Genomic DNA, 26215 nt, shown 5'->3' on the forward strand with positions numbered 1-26215 from the left:
TGAAGATTAGAACTCGCATGTTTCAGATGTCAAAAGCAGCTGCTCCGGTCTTTGAGATGTCATTTCAGAACAGTGCCACCAGCATGCCCATCAGCTGATCTTCTGATCACTTCTGGCAGGTAGGAGATTCTTCAATAGCATTCCAGAGCTTTTTCTGGGGGACAGAGAGGTAGGGCTGTGCAAGTAGCACCCTTGCTTGACCCTCAGCCCAGTGGCATCCCTGGCAGAGGGCAGCAGCCATTTCCTACATGGGTGCTTAGGATACCACCTGGCTTGCATTGCCTTGGCAGGCTGCCCAGCTCTGCCATCTGCAGCTTTGCCTCTCTCCCTTCCTCTCCCCACTCCAGCCTGTGCTCACAGGAAGTCCTGTGGGTGGCTGAGCTCACCAGAGATGGGTGAGCTGCTCCCTCACCCTCCAGTGGCACCAGCTCCAGCTGAGCCTCCCACAGATGACCTCTGGGCTCTGGCCCAGCCTCGGCCACCTCCCCCAGCATTACAACTCTGTGGAGCTCTCTTTAGCGCCTGGCAGAGGTTTAAATAAGGGCAGTAGGACACGAGAATCTTACACAGTTCTGGCCCTTCCACTAGTCTGCAGTAATATCACCAGGAAGCTCCCACAGGCATCAGGCCAAAACCCCAGCCATCTGTCACTGAAAGCCAGCGCAGTGCCGATGCTCTCTTCTCCGTGCTTTAACTTTGTCCTGCAGGCCCAGAAAGGCCGTCCTCTCTGCCCTCTCGGAGCTTCCCTCTTGCCTCTCGCCCTGCCACATGCCTGTGCTGCTTCTATCTCCGTTTCCACAGCTTCTCTTTCCAAGTTCATAACCCTCATGCTGGAGGTTCCCCTCTTACCTGTTTCCTGTCTGTCTGCTAAGAGGATTGGCAAACTAACTCCATGACGGGGAAATGATGTCATTGGATTTTTAAAGCTGGCCTTCCAGCGTGATGGATGGGGTTGGGCGCCCTGTATAATTGGCTACGTTGTTTCGGGCTCTCCTGTCAGTTCCAGGGCAAACGTCACACACTGTACTGGTCACCCTTGTGGCATTCCAGACATCTTGCTCCGTAGCCACAGGAAGTAAAATTGCACCGTGTGAATGCTGAAAGAAAACCACAAGATACATTTATGTGTATGCTTTCTCCCTGCTGTACATCTGATTTTACTTCTGTGGTATCCCCTGTGGCAGCTTCATCTGCATTTCTTCAGCCCGCGTGGCATACTTGCTCCCAGTTCTGGCCTCACTAGCAGCATCCTTAATTTCTCCTCAACTGGGAGCATTGTGCTAATTCTTTGATAGAGAAAGTCAGCATGTTCTGTGGCCAAAAATAGAATTTTTCTTGAGCCCTTTTCTGGGGTGTATTACTGTATAATTTTTAATCCACCATTGCTGGAAGTAAAGGTTTTCTGCCATTTAAATTCCAAGCAACCTGTCTGTATCTAAAAATAAAAAATGGCCAGAATAAAATTGCAGGAGTGAGGGACACTTGGGGCTATCATGCAAATAAGTTCATGTTCTCCACCCACCATTTTCCACCACCCCATAAGGTATGGAGTAGTAACATAAGCGACAGCAATTTGAAATTATGTAGTGTGGACTAACAGGAGGGTCATTACAGTACATGACAGTGAGAACTGATTCTTTTTTAAAGGGTGCATCTACATAGTCTCTTCCTTGCACTGATCTTAGATAATAGGGCACAGGTGCGTGGCTCAGAAAAATATTTCGGCCTAGTTATGTGACCTGGGCATTTATGGCCAAAACTCTGGGGGCTGTACATCATGAATGGCCTCAAGTCGCCGTTCCCCTTCCCAATTGGGGTCCCAATGCACCCCAACAAGGGCTCTGGCTCAGTCAATAAAAGGGTGGGCAAAAAGTAGCTCTCCAGATATTTGGGGCTTCAATTTCCACCATTCCTGACCACTAGTCATGTTGGAGGGGCTTCAGGGTGTGGAAGTTTAAAGCATCTGGAGATACACCTTCTGCCCATCCCTGCTATATAGTGTTTGTTGCGCTGGTTGGGGTGGGGTGGGTGGCTAAGGCAGGGAATTCAGAGCCTGCTTTCTGTGGGCTTTTCCCTGTCTTAGAAAGAGCGAAAACATCTCCGGCAACAGTAGCAAAATTAAGGAGGTACTCATTGTTGCTTCTTTTTGTGAACAGCCGCCCCGAGGCTTTGTTGCGATGGGGGCGGCATAAAAATGTTTTAGATAGATAGATAGATAGATAGATAGGTAGGTAGGTAGGTAGGTAGGTAGATTTTGGTTATTTAAAGAAGCTAAAAAGCCAAGGTGAAAAGAGTCCAGTAAAAGATAAAAGTGGGGAAGACATTGGTTGAATGGCACTGGATAGGTGAATGCTTCATGCCTCAGTGTTCAAGTCCCTCACCCATCTATTGGTCTACCTGAAGCAAACAGATTTGTTTTATTTTTTAACCAAAGGCTATTTGAGGGGAAAGGGGTTTTGTCTGAAGTATTTCATTCCACCCTGGTAACTTCCCTCTTTTGTGTCATTCTCATCATTCATTTTGTAGCCCTGGGCTTTGTTTACTGCAACCATTAAACAGTGCACTGACTAGAAAATTACTCATTTTCCCGCAGGGTGTCCCACATCACTCCTCCTTGTAGCCTCTTTATCAACACATGTCTTTTATCTTCACAACATCTTGATTAGGTATACTTCACTTTATAATTATGAAAGTCCCCATTTAATTTGGGGGTGCCCTCTGTAAGAGTCATCGTTTAATGAGCAGTCAGTCTTGCACAGCATGGTCTGCATTCACAGCTGGGAATTCCCTTGGCTGTGGGTGTGGAACCTGCTTGCTCCTCCAGGGAAATCTGATGTGGGATGCATGCTGGCGATGGGCAAGACCAGCCCTTCTCCCCACCACCCCACTCCCAGCAGGCTGCCAGGGGAGGGACAGATTGCGCCTATGAAAGCTGGGGCCCGCTGAAAGTGTGCCAGCAGACACAGGTTGCCCACAGCCTAGGTTTTCAGATTGTGGAGCAGACCTTTGAATTTCAGACCCTCTCGGAGAGCGGATGTTGCTGTGTCAGCGGGCCCCAGTGCAGCACTCCAGGCACCTCTGCGGACACTCAAGAGATCCCCAATATGGTGCCTACAGGAACCTGATTTTTTTTTCCATTTAAGAAGCGTGGATTTTAATGAAATAATTCAATCTTCTAGCAATTGTATATAGTCTTCACCAAAAACAAGCCAAATAGCCAAACCAGTATCTTTTTGAGGTAGATGTCTGTAAGCCACCTGTTTGCATATTGAAAGTGCTGGAAGGTCCTCAGATCATTGCATTATAGCAAAGCGTTTATCCTTCCAGTCCTGTGATATCAGTCTTTTAGCTGTGAAAGGAATGTGGAGAATTTATTTCCACTTCAATGTATTAACTGCCATGAAGCTGATAATTTAAATGAATGTGTACATCAGTGACTATTAAACACAGTTCCAGTGCAGAGTTTACCTTTAATAATGTAACTGTGAAATAAAAGAGGCCACTACTGAACATTGATAAAACACGTAAAGAAAAGAAGCATTAGCTGTATTACCAGTAATTAGCTGAATTCAGGAATCTCTCATTTAAAGACATGTTGCAATATCTATTAGGCACAAAGCAAAAGTTTTGGTTGAGTAAGGTGGAGCATAAGAAGAGGAGACTGAGAGGGGATCTGTTGGCGACATACAGGTATGGGAGGGGATGTCACATGGAGGTGGGTAGAGACCTGTTCTCCCCTGCAGGGGAAGGCAGAACACGCTCCAATGGAGCAAAGCTCAGGGAGCCAAGGTTCCGTTTGGATGCCAGGAAGCACTTCCTGACAGTCAGGACCCCGAGGGTGTGGAATGGGCTTCCACAGGAGGTCGTTGAGGCCCCATCAGTGAGGGTGTTCAAAGATAGGCTGGACATGCACATGGCAGGCATGTCATGAGCGGAGCCATCTGGAGCCGGGGGCCAGACTAGATGGCCCGGGAGGCCCCTTCCTACTCACTCTGGTTCTGTGCTTCTATGTAAGTTCAATAGATGCAGCAGGCAGATGCCAGGGCAGGGATCCATTGATCAGGCATTTTGTAGTAACATCCCCAGCCGTTTCCTGAATTCCCCAGTGTGCCCTTGATCCAAAAAGGGAGAAGAATCCTGTGTTATTCCTTTACCTGGTATCCATTCCTACCAGGCCGGCATTGTTTGCTCACTATATCCTAAGCCAGACTTGGGATACAACAGTTTCCTCAATCAGTATTTCAAATGGTCTAAAAGGTGGATAAGACCACCTGAAGCATGGAGGAAAACTTGGATAAGTATCATTTATAAGAAAAGGAAGCAAATTTCTGTCATTTGCATTTAAAAAAAAAGATATAAAGCTGTACCCAATAGTCCCAAGCAGGACTCTCTGGGTGGCATTGCAAAGATAGAAATAAATGCGATAGGACAACACACACAGTGACTCCTATCTGAGGTATGACTGCATGTAATTCCATGCTAGTTTTTTTCAACAGGAAGCCTGCCACATTCCGTGTCTTCCATACTGATATTTCACCGGAACAATCTGGTTTAGTCACTGCAACAAATCTGGTTTATTGCAGTGACAGAAGCCATGTGCTGCCATGAGCTGCAAATAGGAGACAGAAAAAGTAAAAAAGATGTTAATAGTAATGTAAGTCGCTAAAAACTCACAAGAGAAATGAATGTTGGCTCTGCCTTTGGAACAAAGTTGGTATGAAATACTAGTCATTTTCTGGATTATCTAGCTGGGCAAGGTAGTGTTCCTCAATCATCTTGAATGAAATTTTAGCTTCTCTTAAACCTCTGTCACCACTTTCCAAACAAGGCAGCATCAGCATCTATTCAAAAAACATGCAGAGGTTTTCACGCCCAGCCATCTGTATCTGCATGCAGAGCAATGTATGGTGATCTGCAGAATGGGATGCAGGGAATTAAGGGTTGGAAGTACATTCAGGTGGTTAAGTAAGAGCATTTCTTCCTTGCCCTAGCTCCACTCCCAGAGTGCCGCATATGCCTTCCTTAGCAGTCTCGCTCCTGTTTTCAGCCCCATCTCCATGTTCCTTGTGTCATCTTAGTATACACTGACAAGGATGCAATGCTGGCCTTCCACCAGGATTCTGGCGCTGTCAATGCACTGGAGGTGTCCGTCAGCAAAACCATGTCAAATAACGTTTTGTTATTTTAAAAAGACACACTGTGGATTCATACCAACTGCTCACAACTGTCTTTGGCTGAACCTGAAACAGTATTTCAGTCTTTTTGGAAAAACATGCGTTTTAATACAGCTCTTGGTAGGCAAGTTCATTCTTGGGGAGAGGTCATAGTTCAGTGAAAGAACACAAGCCAAAGGTCTCAGGTCAGCTCCTGGCATTTTTGTTTAAAAGGATCCCAAGTAGCCAGCCTTTGAAAGACCCCTCCAAGTCACTGGGGAGCATCAGCAGTGAGAGCGCCCAAGCTGAACCAGTGAGCCAGCATTTATTCATTAAATTGATTCATATGCTGCCTTTCAGAATAGAAAGCTTTCCAAAGCAGTTTGCATGAAAGAGATAAGTAGATTAATACACTCAACAATAATACATTCTTAAGCAATAAGGGAAAGATACAGTAATACATTCTAAAATAATAACCCGCAGAACCATTGGTAGGAGACAGTCCTGTGGGGAAAGGGAGGGACAGACAGTTCAGTTGGAGCAGGGCCCCAACATTTTATTTATTTATTTATTAAAACATTTCTATGCCGCCCCTTGCCAAGGCCTCGGGGCGGCTTACAACATTGAATACATGGCCCTTACCTGCCTGCCCTTGCATTGCTCCCATGAGGAGAGTCGGCAGGAATAGCCCTGTAGAAGGAGAGGAAAGTGGAGTTGGGATAGAGGCCAGAGACGGCCTTCCCCTGGCCGATTTGCCATTCCTTGAACTATAAAGGAGTAGGGAAAAAGAAGACAGCAATGTTTTTTCCAATCTCAAAGCCTGAAATGAGAAAAACTGGCGTGGGACACTGAACATCTCTTATGAGACTCACCTCCAGATCTTGCATGTCCCAGTCCAACACGTTACCACCGTACCAGCTCTCTGTGTGATCTATTAGTTGAATTTCTCCTGCACATGTGAACTCTTCTTGGAGCTAGCTCATTTTTTAATCTGGTGATTATAATTGTCAGAGATCCCATGGCCACACTAGGAATCATCTTCAGACATGTACACCACCTGGTAACCAATGCCCAGAACTATTTTCTCAAAGCAGTTGAAGCCATAAGGACATTGAGCTGAAGCAGGCCAGTAGACAAATAAAAACAACTCAGCTAGGGTGTAATGCAGCCTTCCCCAGCCTGCTGTCCTCTGGATGGGCTGAACTACATTCTGTCACCCGTTGGTGTAGCAGTTGTACATTGTTTGCATGGTGATGTGATCAATTTATACAAACTCTTTTGGCTGCTACTTAAATGTTTATTGTGCATTGACATTCTCTGGGATAGAATTTAATATCACCCCAATTTCCTGGGATGTATATAATATATTATAAAGCACTTTGGGTATCAGTAACTTGGACAACAGTGCCATAAGGTTGGTAAAGATCATCCTCATACCACTGAGATGGTGGCTTGCTGAAGGCCAACTAGCCATTCCCAGGCTGAAGTAAGACTGCAGGCTGAAATACAGCCTTGTAAGCACCCAGCAGAAATCGTACCAAATATAAAGGAAAAACACGAGTTATTTTGATGAAAGCTCGCTTCGTGATATTTAGATGGTGCATCTGAACTTTTAAACCAAAGTTACGTAAGGCTGACTCTCTGCTGCCCCCTTCAGCCCAGTTAAGTTTATATTTCTGCCCTTCTGCAGTCAGAAGGAATGCTGTGATGCTTTCTGCTTCTCAGCCTCGCAGCACCCCCTGGTGGCCACGAAGCACAGCTCCGTAGCTTCCCTTCGAATTTCCCATCCGTTTGCTGGCATACTCACAGTGCAGACAACTTGGCAACTTCTCTTGCCAAGGTCTTAAAAGTCTCTGCTAAGCATGCATAAGCTGCAGTGTTTTGGAGGGTTCCAATCCGGCCAAATGTGGGCAGATTTTCCCAAGGCTGACAAAACCAAGGCTCTTGCCTAACACCAAAGAGAAACCTGTTTGTGGCCAAATTGGAAGTCCTTGCTCCAGAGCTCAGAGGCGCTGGAATTTCTCAATGAAAGCACTGAAAGAGCTGGGTTTATTTTTAATACAAAACATGAATTTCATGCCTCAGGCCCATCGTTCCCACAAGTGTTACTTTAAAAAACCACACGGACAACCCAGCTTGAGAGAAACGCTGGTGTTTGCAAAGGGCATGCACTAACAGTTTTAATTGGGCCAAAGTAGGAGCGACTGGAAATGGTCTTATAATGGAAAGTTATGAGACCACAACCAACGTCATTGCCAGTATCAGTTTGAATGAAAGCCAAGTTGACATTTCTGATGCTGTGGTTTCCCAAAATTTTACTTAGGCAACTCACCAATAAAAATTGTCAAATGACCTCCCTTTAAAAAAAAATTGCAAAATGAATGCCACTTATTTCTGTGCTTACTATATTCATGATCCTGAAATCTTGGAAAACGTGTGTGCTTATGACACACATACATTAGACTGTCTCTCTCAAATTTGCCACTTCTTAACTTTCCTGAATAATTTTCAGCAACTATTATTTTACTCTTGGTATTTTATTATCAGAAGTTGCAAAGCAAATGGCAAAAGTACAAGGGCTGGAAGTGAAGCTTCTGGAGGTGAAACATCCTTATTCATACCTTTGCTTTGCTTTGCCACAAAGCCCTGTGGCCTTAGGCAAGAGGCCCTCATCCTAAGGGTGGTTGTAAGGGGGCAATAAATGCATCAGGAAGTGTTTAAATCAGTGACCTATGCTATAGCATTCATTAATTAGTTAACTAATAAACACAAAGGGTTCAGCCTCTGAACAGATTCATATATTATTGATTTTTTAAAAACACTGTTGTTGCATTACTCATCATCCACACCTTTTTTTTAAATGCTAACATGTAGCATTTACTTTTTTACATTATTTAGGCAGGCATCCCAGTAACTGTATAGTCATGGGATGCCTGCCTAAATACACAAAGAAAAAGCAGCAGTGTGGTTGTTCTGCTGTCATAAACAGAAGGGAAGTTGCACAGGGGGGCGGGGAGTGGCCCACTCAATTGCTTTAAAGCAGGTTGGAAACAAGCAACCCCCCTGCTGAGGATGGAGTGCAACACCCAGCTTCCCTAACCACTGGAACAGCTAAGCACGGGAATTGTACTCCACCAGTGTCTGCACAGCAATATATTCTCCACCTTTGCTTTAAATAATAAAGCTCAATCCACCTAGTCAGGATTACCTTTGATTCTTGGCATCTAACTTTTTACTTGTGCTTGGTTGATGGAAACCAGTGGCAGATTTAGAGAATTAAATGTTGAAAGTATGCTTTGCCCGTCTGTAAAATGAGTAAAGACAGAAAACTGGAGCCATTTTAGAAATTTTTAATTCCTGCACAGTGGCTTACGTGCTTGCAAGATATGCTTTAGGGTTGCTGTGTTATCTAGGTATGACATCATCGAGCCCTTGTATTATGCTTGTGGATTTATTGTATTAGTCTGGATTACCATAAAGTGGTAGCCTTATAGTCTGCTTTGCTCTTGAATTAGAAACCCATGAAACTAGGATGTTCAATCAATAGTGGAATTAGAAGTAATCAGTAAAGGCTCTGACTGAACTGTATATAAAAAAGATACATGTGCCTGCTTCTTTCTGGCATGCATCTGTATACTCGACCTGAATTAATACTTCACGCTTTATGGAATTATTACATAAAGGCAGCAGAAGCACAGAGAAGACATACTTCCAATACCCCTCTGTCCTCCCATTCCCTTTTCTCCACTCATGCCACACCTCCCTGGGCTTCTCTTTGCCTATACAAGTTGTTTCTGCACTCACGGAAACACCAAGCTTCAAATTCCCCTGCTGGCCAGGGCATATTTTATTTTGTGTCCTTCACAAACCCTGTCAGTTAAGAAGTGGCAAACAAGTCATCCAGGAACTATAGGTCTTGTATTTATATTCCATTCTTTGGCAATTAAAAAGACATAACATATAGTACATGCCATTACCATAACATATTGTATCATAATAGTGGGGAAGGCCCATCAGGAAGGGTGTTCAAGGATAGACTGGACAACCACATGCTGAGTATTACATGAGCGGAGCCGGAGGTCAGACTAGATGGCCTGGAAGGCCCCTTCTGACTCGCTTTGTTTTTAACATATGAAGTTAGAAATAACACCACTAAGAACAAAAAGCAGAAATTAAAAACCAAAATGGGTTTTTTTAAATGAAGATAAATATAAGGCAGCTGTTTATAATTAAACATTAAAAGCCTGATGAAACAGTGCTGATTCCAATTTCAGTTAGAGGGAACTTAGAAGGTCTAAGAGATCACAAGTAGCTGAGCATTTCAAGGCTATGCCACTGCCACAGAAAATGCCCTGTCCTTGAACTGAACAGATATTTTATGCACCTTGACCATGGTCTCTGAGGGTGCAGCTCAATATGGGAATAAACAATCCTTGAAATACCCCAGTCACATGTCAAAGGAAAGTCAAAAGAAACCACCCAGAGTCTATGGGAGTAGCATATAAACATTAAAATACATAGAGTTGAGCCATGGCCTACTCCATGGTACCAAACATAGCCTACGAACTGCTGTGGTAGTTCAGAGTTTAAGATTCTCTTTCTAGAATGGATTAACTCTAAGCATAACAATGTATCTTCTTTGGTAAACTATGTATAAATAAATGCTTTAGAAAATGCTTTGAAATAAACGAGCTTACGCAAAGCAGTAAGATTCAGAAGGACTGTCCATATCTGTTTACAGAAACAATACCAGAGACTGTTGTACTCGTTCGTTCTCATATGCTTGTTCTTCCCGGTAGTTCTAAAAAACAATTTAGTCAATAGATACTTGGGCAATAAATAAATAATCCCAGAACCTTTGAACAACAGCCTGAAAGTAGCTAGGTAAAATTAAAATCTGTGCGCTCGAGTTTGACAGTTTGAAAAAAGTTATATAGTTTAATTAACAGTTACAAAAAGACAGAAGATAGAATTACTTGAGTATGAACAAAGAACAAGAAAGATCCCAACATTCAACAACATGTATTTCTTTATATATAAATATTGGGATGGATCCAAACTTGTGCAGAGCTGTGCAAGGTGCTGCTCCCTGGACAAAAGTGTGGGGGGTGATTCCAACCCCCAGTCCCTGCACCCAGGCTCCCAAAAATCCGCTTGAAGGGTTGGGGGGACACTTTGGAATAGCACGTACAGCCACACTGGAAACTGCAGAGAGAAGGAAGAACCAGCAAAAATCACCCCATGCTCAATCCTGGTTTCCTCCAATAATGAAGACTTCACAAAGTATCAACTCTGGATCCAATTGGTGGCCTTTCTTAAATTGCATACCAGCTAGCCAAAGTAAACTGATTGTACCTCATCAAAGAATCCAATGAAAACTTGTGGTTGAAGTAGCAGCTTCAGGGGAAACCATTTTTCTCAGGAAATAATGGAAGGTGGGGAGGTTAAACACATCCCTCCCCTTGTGCCATGCCTGCATCCAGCCCCTCTTGAGCGGCTACTTTTACGTTTTTAATAAGTCACAAAGGAGTCAAACATGCATCTCCCTGGCACATTTGTTGTGGCCCCCCAGATGATTACATTGGGCATTCTCAGCAGGACTTCTGAATTATTTCTAGGAGAAAAAAAATCATCCTTCTATACCCCAAACAGCTTTTAAAACTTCCTTGAGTTTTAAAAATTATTTGCTATGCAGTACTGAGATGTGGTGCTGGAGAAAGGGGACCAACACCCCACTGGTCAGTCAGATATATTCACCTGGTTCCCTGGACTATTGCCAACTCCCTTTAACTGCTGGATCCATGCTACACATAAGACAAAATACTTGAATTTCATAATCCCGTTGGGCAACTGGGACTGAATTTGGTTAAATCCAAGTAACAGTTTAGCTGAGTTGTGGATGGGGATACCTACCATTAGTATGAGTGGGCTGTTAAGTTTCGAATGCTTTAAAGAGATTCCTGGGCATGATGACTGCTTCATAGATCACTACTATACTAGTTGAAAAGAATTGGAGATTAGAATTTTTGCAACTGTGTTTATTGAGAGCTTTAGTATTGCTGATATATATATATATATCCTGCAGTTGATTAAGTTATGCATGGATGTGATGAAGTCATAGGTTTACCATGCAATTATGTTTTGTAGCATCCAGGTGCCAAGTTTAACCCCAGGTGCTCACTTAAAACAGGCAAATATTAACCACTTCAGGCACTGGGGTTTTTTTTACAGGCAAGAGTGAAATTTTGTTTCCAGAGAACAAATCTATTAGATTCTTAGGTACAGGTCTCAGGGGTCCTATTTCATGTTTCTAGGGGAAAAATAAAAAAGGAAGGGGGCAGAGAGGGGACAGTTTTGAGCAAACTTCAAGGTGCTGCTTTTGAAACTGATTCTAGTAAAATTGTATTTGTTTTAGGCTTCTTTTCTCTCCATGTTTATAGATTCTGTTAATTATAAAGTTAACAAAGGAAACCTTCCAAGCAAATCAAATGTTCATCTGAAACATGAAGAGCAAGTGCTGGTCATATTCAGACTGGCAAAACAATTCAGAATACACAAAAGAATTATAGCTTTTACCCGAAGAGAGGTGGCATGTAAATGGCAGTAAAATAATGTCAAATATTGAGCCAACAAAGAAAACACGGCACAATCCTATTAGGTATGCCTACTCAGAAATAAGTCCCATTGATTTCAGTAGAACTTAATTTCAAATACATTTGTTCACTCAACTTCAACAGTCCACAAGATTGTTGTGATGTCAAAAATTTCAGGTGATCATCTGCTTTTCCTCCTAGAACAAAGTGGTCCTAAAGTTACTTATTTCATTTAAATGGCAAGGCATTTTAACTTGTTGATTCTCTTGGACCTCTTAGCGGTTTTTCATACTATTGACCATGCTGTTGGTGGGCAGTCCATCCATCCAACTGGGAAATTTTCAACCTATTCCGGACAGGATTGTGTTCCCTCTAAAGAATGAGGTTCATAGCTTGGGGGTGCTCCTGGACCCCAAGTTGTCACTTGTTTCACAGGTGACTCAGGGCACCTTCTATTAGCTGAGGCAATTTTTCAGCTATGTTCCTATGTGAATGAGCAGAGCAGTGCTACAGTTGCCCATACATTGGTACCCTCTTGTCTGGATTACTGCAATGCACCCTACGTGGGGCTTCCTTAGAAGAGGGTCCAGGCATTTCAATTAATCCAATACAGGGCAGCACAGCTACTAACAAGGACCAGTCCCAGAGAGCACATCCTGTCAGTCCTCCACCAGCTGCACTGGCGGCCTGTAACTGCCCAGACCCAATTCAAAGTGCTCATGCAGAGTGGGTGAGGATGTCACGAATATGTGAACAACTCCCTACCTATCTTTATTCATCTAATTCAGGTGAGGCAGTTTTATTTCTTACATTTGCATACCATCCCATAGCCCACAAGGCTCTCTGGGCAGTTTACAGAATAAAAGTGTACAGTAATAATAAAAGACCACAAATAAAATCAGTTAAAACCAAATATACAAAAATTGACAACTCTAGATGTTGATGAAAAAATACATAAAACACTACAAGTAAAAATATTAAAATCTATTGAAACAGATACCCTGGCCTCAAGCCATTTAGGGCTTCATATGTCAGCAACAGCACATTGAATTGGGCCTAGACTTATTAAAAGCTTTTATAGACCATCCCATTAGTGGTGTCTCAAGACGGTTTACAACAAGCATAAATAATGGCACAGCATCCAGTGATTAAATATTAAAACCAATCAACAATTAAAATAATGGGAAAATAAAAAGGGGTTTGTCTAGCGTTGGAAAGAAAAAAAGCATTGGCATCAGGTGAACCTCTCTGGGGAGTGTATTCCACAGTTGGGTGCCACTGCAGACAAGGCCCTCCTCTGGGTAACCACCCTTCTAATCTCTTTCAAGGAGGGCTCCCAAAGAAGGACCTCCGCCTCAAGAGGCAGGAGGGCATATAGGGAAGAAGGTGCTCCTTCAGATATCCAGGATCCAAGCCATTTAGGGCTTTATAGGTTATCACCAGCACCTTAAATTGGGCCCGGACTTCAATTGGTAGCCAGTGTAAGCAATAGAGGACCCGCGTTATATGTGAATACCTGCCAGTTCCCGTTAGTATCCAGACAGCTCTCTTCTGAACCAACTGAAGTATCCAGACCGTCTTTAGGGGCAGCCCGGCAGAGGGTGCGTTACTAATAATCCAGCTGGGAAGTTACCATAGTATGGGTCACTGTTGCAAGACAATGCTCATCCAGGTAAGGGTGCAGTTGGTAGACCAGCTGTAGATCAAGGAGCACTCCCAAACTGCACACCCTGTCCTTTAGGGGGAGTGCAACCCCATCCAGAACAGGGCAGATTCCACTGACCTGGAAGGCTGCACTACCCACCAACAGGGCCTCCGTCTTATCTGGATTAAGCCTAAATTTATTGGCCCTCATCCCACCTATTACCTCAGCCAGACAGCAGTTAAGGACAGCCACTGCTTCACCTGGACAAAGGTGCAAAAGAGAGGTAGTGACTTCAAGTCAGTGCAGCGTAGGGCCACAAGGTTGGTGGCCGGTTTCCAGGGGATGCCGTATGAGGCGAGTCTGAGGGAACTGGGTCTCTTCAGCCTGGAGGAGACTCAGAGGGGATCTGTTGGCGACATACAGGTATGTAAGGGGGTGTCACATGGAGATGGGAAGAGACCTGTTCTCCCCTGCAGAGGAGGGCAGGATGCGCTCCAACGGAGCAAAGCTCAGGGAGCCAAGGTTTCGTTTGGATGCCGGGAAGCACTTCCTGACAGTCAGGACCCCGAGGGTGTGGAATGGGATTCCACGAGAGGTCGTTGAGGCCCCATCGGTGCGGGTGTTCAAGGATAGGCTGGACGTCCACATGGTGGGCATGTCGTGAGCGGAGCCAGCTGGTGCTGGAGGTCAGACTAGATGGCCCGGGAGGCCCTTTCTGACTCGCTCTGTTTTCTATGTTTCAATGTGTAACCATTACAGCTGATAGAGGACTTGCCTAATATGGTCCCATGGTCCAGTCTTTATTAGTAGTCATGCAGCCCTGTTCTGAACCAACTGAAGTATCAGTTGATGTTCTGAACCAGTGTTAGAATGGAATAATGGACTGGATCAAGTTCAATATACTTGCACAAAAGTTTAGCCCTTCAGATGTTTTGGACTCAGCCCCAACCAGAAAAAAAAACACCTAGTCAAGAATGCAGTAACTCAAATACTTGGGAGAAACACCATATCCCCAGCTATGATGCAAAGCAACAAATTTTAGCCCTACTTAGAGCAGACCCATTAAAAGTCAATCATTAAGACCCATTCATTTCAATGAGCCCATTCTAAATAGGCTTGGAAGGCTTTCAAAGCATCGCCAAAAATCAGAGAGGAACAGACAGCATACAACAATCGCTATACAGGCCTAACACAGGACGTTATCCTGTGGGATCTCAGCAGTCAGGAATGCCCTGCTAGCTATTGCTGGAGGAAGCACCACGTCCCTTACTCAACTTAAGCAAAGCAGGTTACAAGGAGTGGGAAGGCAAAAGGATCCCACTGAGCCAGAACGGAGGGAAATCCCATAGAAAGTCCCGTATGTAACCAGCCTTCTAAGAGAAATTCTTCCGCCCAGCCTTAATATCCGTGGAGCCGCACCGCTATCTTAACATCGACTCTCGCTTCAGCACGCGCAGGCCCAGACCGGCTCACGCGCCCCCTGGAAAATCGGTGGAGGCGGGGGCCATCCGAAGATTCTCAACCAGGCCATCCCTCACGCCAAACAGCGAAGGGGTGGTGCTTGTATAGGCAAATAAATAGCCCTTCTCCACCCTGATTGGATTACGTAGACGGAAGTCCTCGAATGAAGTCTGAGTCTATCCTTCCTCACCTGCATTCCCTGCTAGTGATAGGCGCCTTGTCCAATGAGAATGTCGTCTGGGGCGAAGGCGGGTCTTCTAAGAATGGGGGTTTGGCGCACGCGTTTGACTTCGGAGGAAGGTAAGAGAAAGCGGAATATTCCCGGGGGGTCGGGGAGCGATGGGGTGCTCTCGCTTTTTGTGGGAGCCTTTAACCCGGGTCTTATTAATGGGGGGATTTACTAGCCTTCTGCCTGGGGCTGAAGTGGAGGAGAGGCTCGTCTCAGAGTGGACCCCCACGACCACAGTCCGATTTATGGAATCCGCTACTGGGACGCGTGTTGACCAGTGTCCTGGCGAGTGGCAGCGGAGCCTTGTGGAAGGGATGCGTGTTGCCAGTGCCTGGCCTTGTAAAAGGCTCCTGTGCCCGTAAGTGTGCTGTGTAGCAAGTTCAGCTTCTCGATTGAAACACTCCCTCTGACTGCAGTTCTAGTATAATTATTTACCTGGGAGTAATCTCCATTGGATTTGATGGGGTTTATTTCTGAATAGATACGTGTAGGATTTCACATAGCTGCGGTATTTGCTACCAAGGTCTCTTTGCTGATAGGGCACAGGGAACAGGTCGCTTTTCTAGTTAGAGTAGGGTCAACAACTGGAGGCTTCATGGTCAGATGTGGCCACCTAAGGAGTCCAGCTGCTCCTTTTCCCCTGTAGTTGCCATCTCAGAGGCAAGATGCTTTTGCATTGTAATATTTTATCTACTTGTGTTGTATCTTCTTATTTTAACTGTTGTAATGGGCCTACAAAACATTTGCTTTGAGCAGATTTAAAATACAATAAATTAAAAGTAAAGCTTTGTAAACAAGTTTACTAAGCAAGTGGCTTCGGAAACTACTGTTCAGTATTTTTCTGTCAAGTTTTTGGCACCAAAATCAAGTTTTACATTTAACTCCTATACTTGTAAAAAACATTGATTTCACATCCCTCCATCCACTTGCCTGAAAAAATATGAATGACTTGTAGCTGAGAGGCAGGATATAAATTAGTGATAGGTAGCAGCAAACAATGATACATCCACATTTGAAAGAATAATTCTGTCCCCCACATTTGAAAGAATAATTCTGTCCCCCAAATGTTATGTACATTACTCAGAAGTAAGCTATTAATTTCAGTCAAATTATTTCCCTAGTCATCTTTAAATTTCTAAACTTATGAATTTCATTTTATTTTAGGTGCCAAAGAAATTCCCAGAGCAGCTAACAATAGCAAATTGTGCATAAAATTAATAATTAACAATTAACAGATTTGTAACTGTATTAATAAGCATTTTAAAGTCTGTCTATATACAATGAATGCAGTGCTGGATTCATTTAGTAGCCTATAGGTCTCATCTTACTTCTGAGAAAATATAATTTGGACCATGTATTTAAAAATCAAAGAATATATGCAGCTTTTACCAGCACACGTCCCATGCAGCAAATGGTGACTTTAGAGATGAGACCATTTCATTTGCAACATGGTACTGAGTCATCCCACACACACACACAGTTCAGCAGCAGCACAATCTAAAGCCCCCTATCACACAAGTAACCATTAAAAATGGATATGTAGGGGGGGAACCCTTACGCCACAAACCTGTGCACATTTAGGAATGCTGGGAGTTATAGTCCTTTTTTCTGTCTAAACTTGAATAGGACTGCTCCTTGAATAGGATTGAATAGGATTGTGAACTCCATGTATTATGGAGTTCACGATACTTCTACATCAGAAAGCGATTGTCTGCCTTTTGATCTGCTTGCTACTGCTAAGTCAGGAACTGGCATTGGAGAAAGAGCATGGAACAGATCCAAAACTTCTAGTTAACTGGACTGCCATCCTATCATTCTGGTGATGGCAACACTAGCACAGTTCATCATCAGTCTATAAAGGCACCCTTAAAAATGGGTATCGTGTAACAATATTGAATTTTTCATATTTGTGTATGTTTATATCTTTCCAGCATCCACTCTGAAGTCCTAGAGAGTTATTTTCATCACAAAATGGAGTTGACTACAGAGTACTAGGGGAAGAGTACTATCGCTGAATTTTCATTCCCTTGCCCAGTGTGGGAGAAAACTTGTGGCTTCTCTCCCTTGGCATGAAGTGCATAGTTACTGGGGGCAATGTGAAAGGTGAGACACAAGTAACTATTTGGGTGCAAGTCATAAATGGGCAGAGCTGGCTGTATCCTAAAAGGTGCTTCCTATCTTGTAAAGCAGGGGTGGGCAACACGAGGCTCTTGACCTAATTCAAACCCGCTGATTCTACCTTCTTGATAAATGCTGAGCAGAGAGAGAGAATTATGAAAATGTCAGAGTGGGGAGAGGAAAAAAAGGTGTCGGAAAGAAAGAGAAGAGATGGCCTAGTCCACATTTGGCTCTGCCCCCTCTCCTCCCACCTCCGCCAAAGGGGTTCTCTGCCTCTGTAATAAAAGAGGTGTCTTGATGGAAAGGGAGTTGGAATGGCGAGAGAGAATAGAATTCATGTAGTTAGAGGAATATTGTGATACCTCTACTGGAGAGTGACATGGGAATAACATTTTAGCCTGTGAAGGCAAAGCTGCTTAAGACTAAAGGCTTCAAAGCTGCTTAAGACTAAAGAGTAGACTGAGGTGATTGTTAGGAGAAGCGAGGAACTATGGGGGACGGCCTTGGCCTGTGCAAAGTGCAACAACAGACACTGCAAGATGCTTAAGCTTTTTGTTTTATGTTCTTCTGTCCCTCATGTAGCCCTGGGGAAAGCGGTGCACACGCTGTCCCGTATTGGGGATGAAATCTACATTGAGCCACTTCAGGAAGGGGTAAGGCGAGACGCAGGGAAAGCTTTTGGAAACAGAATGTAGTGTGTGACTGGAAGGGGATGTTCCATAGCAGAATCAAATTAGAGTGTTACAGTTGTAATTTGCAAGAAAGGTTGTGCGGGAAACTAGGTCAAAGAGTTCTAGCCATTTGCAGAAGTGCAGCATAGAACCGATGTGCTAAACTAGGAACATACACTATGCACTGAATAATAATTTCCAAAGAAGATGCTTTGTTAGCGATTCTTTAGCTGTGTGGCTAAGTGAGGGGAGACCCCTTTATTGGAGCAGTGGTACAATCCTGGTACTGTGATTGCTCTTCAGGGCTGGGATGCAGGATATGTTCCAAAGCAAATTGAGTTGTCGAGCTTTTACATGCACCAGGAGCTTTTCCAATGATTCAGGTCTGTCCTGCATTTGTGTGTCAGTGAAGCTTTGTGTTTGGAAAGCAGGGTTTGACCAAATCGAAGCGCACACGTGTGTATGTCCTTGCTTGGTGCTGATGATGGAGTTGGTAACCTTTGCCGTCCTTTGCTTCCCTAGTTGTCCTTGCGTGCAATAAATGCGTCGCGTTCGGCCTATGCCTGCTTCCTTTTTGCCCCGCTCTTCTTCCAGCACTACCAAGCGGGAGAAGCAGGCGCTGATGCAGACACAAGTGCTTTCCGATGCAAAGTGCTCATGAAGGTAAGATGCTGTTGCAGGTGGGCGGTAGAAAGACTTCCCATCAAGTGAATCACACTTGGCTTGGATCTCGTAGAAATAATTATAAACAATGGAACTCATCTACATAAATTTATTTATTTATTTATTTATTTATTTATTTATTAGAACATTTCTATGCCGCCCCTTGCTGAAGCCTCGGGGCGGCTTACAACACAATAAAATACAATAAAATACAAAAATAACAATTTAAAATTAACAATATAAAATAAATATAAAATATAAATATAAATAACATCGTATTCTTTTAGATAGAGGTGGTAGTGACAATCACACTTGTCAATGCTTCCTTACCCATTCCACCTGCAAAAAGCTACATGGGAAACATCGGCATGTTAGAATTTGGACAGGTTAAGCTGTTTCTTTTGATATTTTTAATACTGGGAAGCACATTCATGCATGTGGTTCTCCTACCAGCAGCTCAAGAGCTACAATCCAGCCACAATGTGACCATCTCATCTATTAGTATAAACCTGGAATGGACAGGCTTTGGCCTTGTGGATTTTTAAACTAGAGCACGACTGTGGGGAAGGGCTGGTGCGGTGAAGTCAATTATATGCTGCACCCCAGACCCATTCACTGGATGTTCAAATACAGGCTGTGTTTGAGTTACTGTAGGTCAGGAATTCTAATCAAAGAGGCCAGGAAGCTGTTCAAAGATTCATTCAAAGGCAATCAGTCACAGTGCAATCCTACACATGGCTAATGAAATGAGGCCCATTGAGCCCAGGTAAACAAGTGAAGGATTGCCGTCTTAAACAGTTGCACAACATGGAGTCCAGGAGAAAACCGACCTTGTGCCCATTGCTTATGGCAGAACTTTCACTTTTACCTACCTACCTTAAAACTGTTGAGAGTCAGAAAATGCTGCCAATCTAATGTTTCACATTAGTTTCTAGTATATCCCTATCTATTTCCTGCCCGCTCCTGATGTAAAGCAGCAGACAGATAGTGGTCTGAGGGTTTACAGTGTACTCTGCCATACAGTTACATTCTGGCAGACTTAATTCCTGTATGCAACTTGAGACCAACAGCACATTTGGGTTTCATGGGCCCAAATCCTCAACCCACCCCCAGGTTCTGTTCTGCTAGGGTGGTGCAGGATGGGTTGTTTCTTTAACTTCTTGCCACAGCAGCTAAGGAAACTTTCAGGTTCAGAAGCAATTTATCTTGAGTACTAAATGCCAGAGACAGAATTGATGGAGAAACTATCACCTCCCTGCCAGCTTCTTGGTTGCATTTGAATAGCCAGTGCTGGAAATGGAAAGCTGCAGGAGATGGATATTTGGTCCGAGCTACTCAGACTGCTCCCATGATGCAGTGGAAGAGCTGTTGGATGATTTCCAGTGTGTGCACACGCGGAGGGTGGAGAACATTCAAGAAATAAGTTGCTTTTGTAAATAACTGATTTTTCATAATTGGTGTGCCTTCTGTTGATTGACAAACACATCCCGCTGTTGAAAGAAGCAAGCACACACCAAGTTACCTATGACTCACATTCAAGATTGCTGCATTTCTCTTTTATTACTCAGCTAAGGTTCAAGAAAGCAAACTTTATTCTGACTTTCAAGACTGCATTGTTTCAGCTGTTCCTGGAAGTAATTCTGCCAGAATCAGGGCAGCTCAGCTCAGTTCTTTAAGAGAAGAGCAGGTGTTTCTGGCCACATTTATTATTTTTATTCCCTGCATTTGTGTCCTGCCTGGATGTGTTACACATAGTTCTCTCCTTCTATCCCACCAATCCTGCAAGCTGGATGAGGTGGAGAAACAGTGACCAGCTTACCATTTCCCAGTGTCCTTCATGGCTGAATGGGGATTCTCACTTAGTCTCCCCAGGCACAGTTCAACTCTCTAACCTCACCCCCTTTTCCCCATTCATTTGATGGCTTTTTGACTTCAAAATGGTACTTAGCTCTCAGGCTGAGAGATGAATCCCCCTGCTCTAACCGTTATGTCACAGTGTGTTCCCTTGCTTTGGTGGGGGAAGGCCACAATCCTAATGGTTTTTCTTCCTTGTGCCCTCCAGTCTTTTCTGGCTGTGTTCCGCTCACTGCCCTCCCTAGAGAAGACTGTGGAGAAATGTCTCATCTCTCTGAGTTCCCGTGCTTGCCGCTTCCGTGTTCAGCTGCACTGCAAGTATGGTGAGTGCTGGGGGCGAGGAGCAGCCCTGCCTGAAGGGGGCAGGGGGTGGTGGCATGCTGCAAGACACTGCGGGGTCAGGAGAGGTGCTGGAAGGCATCGCTGAGAGCAGGATTTTGGTCTGTCATAGGCAGCCTGGGCAATGATTTCTTGGCTGTTTGGGAAACCTGCAGGCAGCTATTCCTAAGCTAGGAGTGTGGGGCCCAAATAAGGCATTTGGAGGGAAAGGATACAGTCGGAGAAGGGAGTGTCCAGTGAAGATCAGGTGGGAGAGACCTGGGCCCCTCTGCCTCGGCATTCGTCCTGAGCTAGAGAGGGCTGCAGCACAAAGAGTCAGCTCCTGGTAGGAAATCAGAATCCTGCTCACTGGTCAAAGACTGGGGCGGCAGGTAGGACCAAAGTTGGCCGGTCTCTCTCCAACTCAGAGTTCTACACCTCCGCCTACCTCCCCACTTCATGCTCACCAGTGGGATCATGTCCCCTGCAAGCCCCCTCTACATGCTGGCATTGCACTGGGGGAAGGTTTGAGGGGGAAAAGCCACCTGGATGCTGCAGATCTCCTGTCTCCATGACCTGCTTTAAGCCCCCACCTAGCAGTGAGCCTGCAGGCATTCAGACCTCATGGAGCATAGAGGTGCGATCTCCGGCTCTCTCTCCACATGATGTTACACGTGTGGAAAAATCTGAATAACCATTGCGCTGTTTATGCATCTCCTTCACAACTGCTGTGAGTTTCCCACAAATCAAACCAATCCAGATGTCAGCACATATTTCTTTGTATCACACATGTGCTTCATCCAGGGGAGCCCGACTTCCCTTGAAAACACCAGTATTACATTTTTCTCTCTCATATGAATCAGCATGAAAGACTTACAGCAGCTGGTTTTGAGCGCTCACTTTAAACTTCATGGACTTCAGGAAATGGAAGGTTGGAATGAATGGAGCAAGTTTTTCAACATTTCCACATGTTAACTTTGGGTCATATGTGTGTTTTCAAACGTTCACCAGTTTATTTCGCTTGGATACATAAAGATGGAGGCATCTGAGATAGGAGAAGCAAGGTGTGAATCAAGCTTACACGCAACAGGTGCAGCATGTTTGGCAGACTCCCAGACAGGCCACTTCGCTTGAAAGCAGCCTTTATGCTGCAGCATTTGAACGTTCTTTCTCAACACAGAGCCCTATGAGTGTTGCCCGTTTAGTAAACCAGTCAAAGGCAGGTGAGGGCCATCACTAATGTTACTGTTTATCAATATTTGATGTAAGATTTGCGGCAGCATGAACTGATTGTAAAGATTCTGTTTTCAAACAGTGCTTTGAAAAATATCTTGCACATCTTTTTAATGATAAAATATCTCATGAGAGAAGTTCATTTCCCCATGTCAGTTTTCCCCATTTCAGGCTTCGAGATTGGGAAAAGCATTGCTATCTTTTTTTCCCCTACTCCTTTATAGTTCACGAGATGGCCCCTGGTTTTGTCTTTTGTGAGGCTCAGCATCAGATGCCCAAGGGATCTCCCACTGAGACTTTTTCTCTTCCTCCAGGTGTTGTCAAGACCCATGAGTTGTCATTCCAGGAGTGCGAATCATTGCAGGCTGTTTTTGACACAGAAGAGTATGCCCACGCTCTGCGTGCCCCTCCCAGGTGAGGCCTCAGTTCAGTCAGGTGGGATTGCAAGACAGGTGGGAGGAGCTGGACAGATGGAGGCTGCTGTGGTTGAGATGTATAGGCTGGCCAGGCCATGCTGCAGCTGCAGCCATGCCAGCCCAGCAGGATCTGTTGCAGTCCAGAGGCTTCCCTTGCTCATCTGCAGAGATTGTTGTAACAGGTGATACGATGTAATTTACAGGCATTGGTGCATGTGTCACTAGAAGAGTTACACCTTCCCACCCCATCCTGAACTACTGGTTTAGAACTAAATGGTGAACATGGAAAGCAGACATGTGGACATACTGATGTCCGCAGTTCATGTTTTGTATATTATTTAAAACAATTTTAATTTTTAAAAGCTTAGAAATTAACTTTGTAATTTAACTGGAACAAGTAGTAAATACCCATGGGAACTGAGGGTGCTCAGCTGTGAGATCTGCTTCCCGCTCATTCCTTTCCTTGCCCCTCCTTCGTCTAATACAGGCTCTTAGCAGATGCTGTAGTGCATTTCCCAGCGACACTGGCAGAAGTGACCCTGGCTGTTAGCCCCAATGGGAAGGTGAGCTTCCGCAGCTACCTGGAAGAGGAGACAGGTGAGCTGTACACAGGGACCCTCTCCCCAAAGCCTGTCAAGGAAGCAGACTCCCTTAGCCCAGGGAGTGGCTAGCATATTTCTGGCATGAAGGTTAGCAGGTTATGGACTTTAATGTTCTTTGGCAGTCCCCGTTACTCTCCTTTTAATTGTGCCTCACTGTGGGCACTAGTCTGAAGCGGTATTTTCTGACCCCTCTCTATGTCAGAGCCTAGCCGGATGATGGTGACAGAGCTGTGTCTGAGCGAGGATGAATTCCAGGCCTTCCAGGTCAAGGAAGAGACGCAAGTCACATTCTGCCTCAAGGAATTCCGGGTGAGTGTGTTCCCCAGCCATGCTGCAACGAGGGATGGGGTGGTTTCTGCTCCTCCTGAACTGTAGCATCTCTCTCTTTTCCAGGGTCTTCTGAGCTTTGCTGAGTCCTCAAATCTTCCCCTTAATATCCACTTTGACATCCCAGGCAGGTAGGCCTTCACGGGGGAGTGACAGGCACCACAAATGCTAGTAGATGGCAGGGCCTTCCCTGCAAGGCCTCTCCATGGCCATCTCAGGGTCCTCTGCTTGGCTGCAGCTGCAAATAGGATGCTGGACTAGACGGCCCTTTGGTCTGAACCAGCGCAGCTGCTTTGGGTTCCTGCTGAGAGCAGCCTTCATTCGTTTTCTAGCATGTGAATGACCAGTGGCCAGAATTCCTATAATGCTTCACTGCGAAGGTAGGATATCTAGCCAGTAAAGTTTTTTCCCCGAGCTGATAGTTCTTTGGTTTCCCTGCTAGCCCCCAGACTTGTTCCTGAGAATTTTGCTTTCACCGATTTCCTCCGCTGCAGGCCAGCCGTCTTCACTGTGGAAGATCCTGTGCTGGAAGTCCAGCTGGTCCTGGCCACACTATCAGAGCCGGAAAACAGCAGTTCCCAAATGAACAACTGGTAAGCCAGGCTCTGCCCGCCTCTGCCTCTGCACTCACAGAAGCCAGAAAGGGGTGGGGAGGAGTCCAAAAGACAACGCCATTAGGTCGGAACTCTCACCTCTGCTTGGCATTACAGCAGCTTAACCCTCTTGTTGGCAACATTTCCAATGAGGCATTTTGTCTCTCATTGGCCAGCCCTGCTTGTTCATCCCTAGCCCTCAGCTGAGTTGCCATTTGAGCAGGTCTACAGTTACCTTGGTTACTCTTACAGCAGCTCAGTGCCTCATCTTTACATTATGTATTTTCTGCCATTAGTTCCATTTTTAATGCCTTATGAATGTAAAGTTGTGTGTGTGTGTGTGTGTGTGTGTGTGTGTAGAAACTTCTGATGTTTGAGACCCAGGCTTCCTTAGAGCGGCTGAATTCTGTGTCCCCAAAGCAAAGGCTTTTCCTGGAATTAAAGGGGTGTCTTCCAAAGAGCTGGATTCTGGGGCTCTCCAACAGAACTGCTCCTGTTTCTCTCATGCCAGCAGCCCCAAGCCCCCGGCTCCTGCCTGTGACTTTACCAGCGACGACATTGATGCTTACATGATCGCGATGGAAACCACGTGCGATGGCCCGGACAGGCCTCCCAGCCCCACCTTCCCCAGGTGCAGCAACTTGGACGCAAGGGAGTTGGACAGCGGCCACCAGGGTTCTGTCTCTGGCACACCGCCACAAAAAAGGGTGCGTACTGATGGCCTTGATGCCGAAAGTCCGTTACACTCAATTTGCATGATGGCGTTGCAGCCCCAGTTATCTTGCAGCCACCCTGCAGTTTTAGTGACTTGGGAGGTACATACAGTGCAAGGAGTGAAGATAGGGCATTTATTTTATATTTTAATGTATTTAACATCCATACTGTCCAATAGCTGGAGTTCTCTGGGTGGTTTGCTACAATTTCTGAGCAGACTGACTAAACAGCGGGCACAAGGCTGCAACCTGGTGCAGTGGACAAAATGCTTTTGCATTGAAATAAATGCATGCACCCTGATGCTGTCACATACAAGATGGCGCATGTTGAACATTTCATATGTACCTACTAGTACTGTGATGCATGAAGCATCCCTTAATTGTTGCAATCTGGTCCCATTTGGTTGTGACTCAATTTCAGTGAAAGGGACGGGACTTGGCTCCTTGCAGCTAGCCTATTCCCTGGTTTTTACTGGTCCTTACACCATGACTAATTTGAGCTGGAGTGACACCATTAGTTACTTCCTAATGTTCCAAGAGCAGCAGGGAGGCTTTTTGTTAATCATACTCTTGCAAAATCCTGCTGGATGTGGGCAGGGTGTGTGGGGTAGGGTGTGGCAGAAACTGTACACTGGGGAGACGGTGTTAGTTTTGGAGTGGTTGGGTGGAACGGAGACTAGCCAAACAGTGGTATGCCTCACCTTGAATACCATCTGCATCTTTTCAGGCATTTCTATGGAAAGTTGTAGAGGCAACTTTCCAAAATTGTCACATCTTTGCAAGTTTTCAGCATCTTTTGTAAGCTATTCTCTAAGACATTTCTTTCCCTGATGTTCTTTTGCAGTTCCGTTCTTTATTCTTTGGATCAGTTCTAAGCCAGTCACAGTCCCTAGTTTGTTGCAGCCAGGAAGTGCTGGCAGAAGACAGCGAGGGAGATTCATGACGTGCACCCGCCTGTATCAGCACGTGGCGCATCTCTGCTCCTACCACGGGCAAGGAGAGATTTCAGCCAGTTTCATTTTATTCGGATAGGCTCTCTCCCACCCTGCTCCAGTATGGTCTCTTCTTATTTCCTACTCAGGCAAAGACTTTTCTTTATCAGCACTCATTTAAGTAAACTAAGCAGCTTTTGTATCATGGAGAAAAAAACATTCTGGAGACACTTTGCAGAAAGGACCTAAGACCTTCCGGACCGAGACATTTCACTTGTCGTCTCTTCCCAAAGATAAGGCTGAGGGTGGAACACTCTTGCAGCAGGTTTCTGGCAAAGAGGGAGACCTGAAGTGCCAATGTCCTAATAAATCTGTTTTTAGATATTTGACAGTGGTGTGAATTGGTGCTGTAGGTAAGAGCAGCTTTGTTTACTATGTCCCACACATTTAAGCTAGCTCTCCCCTCCTCTTAACCGGTTTCTTTTCTGGATCTGGCATCAGTTCTAAAGCAGAGAGGCACTGAACTGAAAGAGGAAAGAAAACCGTAAGGTAGCATGGCAAGTAAAGCACAGGAGCTGGCAAAGGATTTAACAAAGAGCACAACTACTTCTAGGTCAGCTGTTTGCAATGCAGCCCTGAGCATGACAGGAATCATTAAGAAAAGTGTGGCCTGGCCTGCAGCTTCCAGAAGACT

The 26215-nt window shown here is 44.9% G+C and overlaps 1 protein-coding gene across 3 annotated transcripts; it reads left to right on the forward strand.

Moving 5' to 3' along the window:
- Positions 1-15056: 15056 nt before the first annotated feature.
- On the forward strand, positions 15057-25910 carry RAD9A (RAD9 checkpoint clamp component A). Of its 3 annotated transcripts, none has more exons than XM_044438438.1 (12): positions 15057-15152; positions 17013-17184; positions 17782-17852; positions 18393-18533; positions 20596-20710; positions 22253-22352; positions 22842-22951; positions 23159-23265; positions 23350-23414; positions 23778-23876; positions 24388-24583; positions 25434-25910. In XM_044438438.1, the coding sequence occupies exons 2-12, from the start codon at positions 17151-17153 to the stop codon at positions 25530-25532; spliced, it is 1137 nt and encodes a 378-aa protein (XP_044294373.1). In that variant the 5' UTR covers positions 15057-15152; positions 17013-17150; the 3' UTR covers positions 25533-25910. The 3 variants fall into 3 exon arrangements, with proteins under 3 accessions (XP_044294373.1, XP_044294374.1, XP_044294372.1); XM_044438439.1 differs by lacking the exon at positions 15057-15152 and adding an exon at positions 15225-15439 and having other exon boundaries at positions 24391-24583; XM_044438437.1 differs by lacking the exon at positions 15057-15152 and adding an exon at positions 15231-15439.
- Positions 25911-26215: the final 305 nt, after the last annotated feature.

This window comes from Varanus komodoensis, unplaced genomic scaffold (genome assembly GCF_004798865.1).
Source record: "Varanus komodoensis strain SLA01 unplaced genomic scaffold, ASM479886v1 scaffold32, whole genome shotgun sequence".
NCBI lineage: Eukaryota > Metazoa > Chordata > Lepidosauria > Squamata > Varanidae > Varanus > Varanus komodoensis.